Source organism: Nematolebias whitei, chromosome 14 (assembly GCF_014905685.2).
Source record: "Nematolebias whitei isolate Nwh7 chromosome 14, NemWhi1, whole genome shotgun sequence".
Classification (NCBI taxonomy): Eukaryota; Metazoa; Chordata; class Actinopteri; order Cyprinodontiformes; family Rivulidae; genus Nematolebias; species Nematolebias whitei.
The window spans coordinates 42,532,058-42,536,797 of NC_056511.1; the positions used below are offsets into that span (position 1 = coordinate 42,532,058).

The 4,740-nt window shown below is 43.3% G+C and overlaps 1 protein-coding gene across 1 annotated transcript in view; it reads left to right on the forward strand.

Moving 5' to 3' along the window:
- gusb (glucuronidase, beta) overlaps window positions 1–4,740 on the forward strand; it is a 32,399-nt gene that overhangs the window by 4,620 nt on the left and 23,039 nt on the right. Inside the window, exons 6-8 of the mRNA XM_037687601.1 lie at window positions 3,623–3,775; window positions 3,940–4,118; window positions 4,501–4,647. Of these exons, the coding sequence (XP_037543529.1) occupies window positions 3,623–3,775; window positions 3,940–4,118; window positions 4,501–4,647 (479 nt within the window). The remainder of the gene's footprint in view (window positions 1–3,622; window positions 3,776–3,939; window positions 4,119–4,500; window positions 4,648–4,740) is intronic.

The window sequence follows — 4,740 nt, forward strand, 5'->3', positions numbered from 1 at the left end:
CATTGCTTCAGTCAGTTGTGGTACAAAAAAAAGCTGAGTCAAAAGGCAAAGCTCTCATTTTACTGATCTGTCTACATTCTAGCCCTCACCTATGGTCATGTGATTTGGATCATAGCTGAAAGAATGAGGTTGAGGATACAAGTGGCTGAAATGGGCTTCCTTCGCAGGGTAGCTGGGCTCCCTGACAGATAAGGTCAGGAGCTCCATCATCTAGGGAGAGCTCCAAGTAGAGCCGCTGCTCCTCTACATTGGAAGGAGTCAGTTGAGGTGGTTGGGGGCATTTGATTAGGATGCCTCTTTACCGCCTCCCTTTAGATGTTTTACAAGCCCATCATACTGGTAGGAGACCCCGGGGAAGACCCAGAGGTCGCTGTATCTTCTCTACCTGGGAACACATTGGGGTCCCTCCAGAATTAGCTGAAAAGTGTTGCTGAGGAGAGGGATGTCTGGGTTTCTTTCCTGGACCTGCTGCTTCTGAGACCTGATTATGGATAAGCAGCAGAAGATGGATGGATGGATGAGGTGTTGTGGGCATCTAGGTCAGTGAGAGTCCATTGAACTGATTAACCATCAACCCATCCATTATCTTTTACCCGCTTCTTCCATTTTGGGTCACGGGGGTCGTCGTGCCCATGTCCGGCAATCATTGTGCGAGGGGCGGGGTACACCCTGGACAGGTCGCAAGTCCATCACAGGGCTGAACTGATTATAATGACAGTAATTTTAACATACAGTACATGTATGCATGGTACTTGAAATACAATGGACTATGATTTATTACAGTCCAAGCTACAGGTCAATAAATGCATTTTTAATGATGATATCAGTGTCAATTCTTTAAAAAAAAAATTGCATAACTTAAACATAAAAAACAGTCCTTGATGAAGCTGAAGTCCTTCAATGTTTGCAGCAAGTTGCTCCATATTTTCTATAAGTCTGTTGTAGAGAGCGCTATCTCTTCTGCCATAATCTGCTGGGGTAGCAGCACCAGATCAAGTAATTTAAAAAAGATCAACAAGCTCATAAAGAAGGCTGGCTCAGTTCTGGGGACTCCTCTAGAACCTTTGGAGATGATTGTTCAAAGAAAGATTCTTCATAAAATGAAGAACATTGTAGACAACCCTCAGCACCCTCTTCATCAGACTGTCATACAACAACAGAGTGTCTTCTGTCAAAGGCTTCTTTAGATCCATTGTAGGACAGACGCTACAAGAGATCCTTCCTGCCCTCAGCCATCAGCATCTATATCAACTCTTTAATGAAACCAGGATGATGAGTTACAGCAACATTTAAGTTCCCTCTGGGATTAATAAAGTATTTTTGAATTTGAATTGGATTGAATTAGAAGAATCTGTACACTAAAAAATTGAAAAGCATTCATTCTTTAAAAAAATACTAAATTGGGGGCTATAGTCAGCTGGTTGGAATACTTGAGGAGACAAAATTTTATAATTTTAAATACAATTATAAAGTAATATATGTTTTAATATGTTTTACCCATCCATCCATCCATGTTCTTCCGCTTATCTGTTGTCTGGTTTTATGAGTTTGATACCATGGTTTGTTTCATGGAATGAGGCTGAAAACACAGTCGGAGCTGCAGCTTATAACTTAACTTATAGCGCTGTTTTAAATGGTGAAAAAAATTCATAGTTCTGACCTTTTGTCGGGACTTGTTCTTGGCATTGTCTACAGAAAACATTTTTCTGCTGCTCATCTGACAATTTAAATCCAAACCATCTCCAAATAACAACCATTGTTTTCTTTTTGCACAGCAGTTAAGCTGTTCTTCTGTTTACTTGTGTTAACCTGCCCACCTGGAGAAGCAGGAAGCGGGGGTAGCGCGCACCGGTGAAGTGCTGTGTTTGTATTCAATGAGGGAGAAGAAGGGGCTGTGTGAAGTTGGAGGCGTAGATGGGAGTAAAAGAACTACACGTATTTTCAAGTCTAATAATGCTTGATGGTTGCGATAGAGCCATTTTAACCATCGTAAACTGAAAAAATCTTGATACATCAAGTATATTTGCTATATCACCCAGCCCTATTGCTGGCAATGCAAACCAAGCTCTGACACCGGTCATACAGGGACCTAACAGCCCGTATCAAAGGGCCTAGTACCCCATACTCCTGGAGTACCCCCACAGGGTTCCCCAAGGGATACAGTTGAATGCCTTCTCCAAGTCAACAAAGCACATGCAGACTGGCTGGGCAAACTCCCACGCACCCTTCAGGACCCTGCTGAGGGTGTAGAGCTGGTCCAGTGTTCCATGACTAGGACCAAAACCACACTGCTCTTCCTGAATCTGAGGTTTGACTATCTGAAGGACCCTCCCCTCCAGAACCCCTGAATAGACCTTACCAGGGAGGCTTAAGAGCACGATCCCCCTGTAGTTGGAACACACTCTACAGTCCCCCTTTTTGAATAGGGGGACCACCACCCCAGTCTGCCAATCCAGGGGAACTGCCCCGGATATCCATGCAATATTGCAGAGTTGTGTAAGCCAACACTATCCTACAACATCCAAAGCCTTAAGGAACTCCTAGTGAATCTCATCTACCCCTGGGGCCCTGCCATCGAGGAGCTTTTTAACCATCTCGGTGACGTCAACACCAGAGATTGGAGAGCTCAACCCAAAGACCCCAGGCTCCGCTTGCTCAATGGAAGATGTGCTGGTGGGATTGAGGACATCTTCAAAGTATTCTGCCCACCGACCCACGACGTCCTGAGTTGAAGTCAGCAGCACACCATCCCCACTATAAACAGTGTTGGTTCATTCCACCATCCCTGAGACGTGGGATGGTGGAACAGAATTACCTCAAAGCCGTATGTAAGTCATTCTCCATGGCCTCTCCGAACTCCTCCATAATAATAATGTGTAGGGTAATAATGTGTATTACCCACTTTCACACCAGCCCTGTTGTCCCAAACTCTAGCCCGTTTGCCTAGGAAGTCCGGTTCGTTTGGGGAGGTATGAACACGCCATCAAACTCTGTCACGGAACAAAAGGGCGAACTCTGACCAGCCTAAAAACCTAGGTCTTGGTCCAGTAAAAGAAAACTCTAGCGCTGTACGAGTACAGTGTGAATGCAAGCAGACCGGGCACCGCTCCACAAGCAGGAAGTGGAGTACAACGCACGGCAAACAAACACGCATTTTTCTTATCTCATATGGAGTTGTCAGCTGCCTTGTGTGAAAAACAACATTCTCCATGGTCTTCTGCCTCATCGTCCACTCATGCTGAGTCCATTGTTGAAAAATGACAAAATAGAACTCCTAAAACCGCTAAAACTTGACGCCACTCCGTTTTTGATTTTAGTTCCAGAAGAAGAAGAAGAAGAAGAAGAAGTGTCTTCAGAGGTTTTTGTGTCATTTCTTTCAGTAGTTCTTGGTGCAGCGCCACCACAGGCGAGTGGGGGAACAGGTTGGTTTGAACAGGTTGACTCGACTGCACAGTGTGAATGCAAACGCACCAGCTCAAATGTAAACAAAATGTTATAAATATTGGTCCCCAACCGAACCGAGTCTACCAGACTGTCGGGTGTGAAAACAGCCAAAATCAATGTCTAAAGCTGAACGCTTGATTTCTTTTTATGATTCTGGCATTTGCATTCTAACTTCTAGGTTCGTCTCAAGGCTGATGGTAAGGGATCATCATTTGAAGATGTTTATACGCTACCAGTTGGCATCCGCACGGTTAAAGTAACCAGCACCCAGTTTCTCATCAACAACAAGCCTTTTTATTTCCATGGCATCAACAAGCATGAAGACTCTGATGTGAGTATCACCAGACAGAAGCAAAGCCTTTACAAAGTTCTAAATTACTTTTAGATTTAAATAAATACTGTATTTCGGTCTTTTCATTTGCGTAGAAAACTGACTGTCGTTATTATGAATAAAATTTGTGAGCAAAACATAATTTTTTTAACCCCCTGTTTTAGATTCGTGGTAGAGGTTTGGACTTGCCCCTAATTATTAAGGACTTCAACCTAATGAAGTGGTTGGGGGCCAATTCTTTGCGCACAAGCCACTACCCTTATGCTGAGGAGTTCATGCAGCTGTGTGACAGCTATGGCATCGTAGTGATCGACGAGTCTCCGGCAGCGGGCATAGTAGACTTGTAAGTGTTTCCATTCACAATCTTTTGACTTTTAGGTGTGTTTAAGTATTCTAGGGGGTCAAAACAGGGGAATCGTCAGCTGTTTTTCCATCACTACTGTTTCTGAAAACCTGATAGAACTTCCTTCTGTCTCATAGGGTAGAAGTTGTAACACATCTATCTTTATAGAAGGTCTGACATGAATCACTGATGTGGTGTGATGTACACATTTGCAATACTAGCCTTTTGGCTGAGAAAACAGAGTAATGCTTATATACTTTAAGGGAAATAGCCACACTTCAGTCTAACAGAACAGTTGCAGGTTAAACCTTTGCATCTTAGATGAGTGTACTTTGTCAGCCTCAGTTCATTGAGATGTACATTTTGTGCTTTGCTATTACAGTGAGTCTTTTGGAAATATATCTTTGGCCCACCATCTAGATGTCATGGATGAGCTTGTACGCCGAGACAAAAACCATCCTTCTGTGGTGATGTGGTCTATAGCCAACGAGCCCTTTTCAGTTCTACCACAGTCTGTGTATTATCTCAAGTGAGTACTAATGAATTATTTGAAAGTGTGAAGCACTGAATGGATTTAGATAGATAGATAGATAGATAGATAGATAGATAGATAGATAGATAG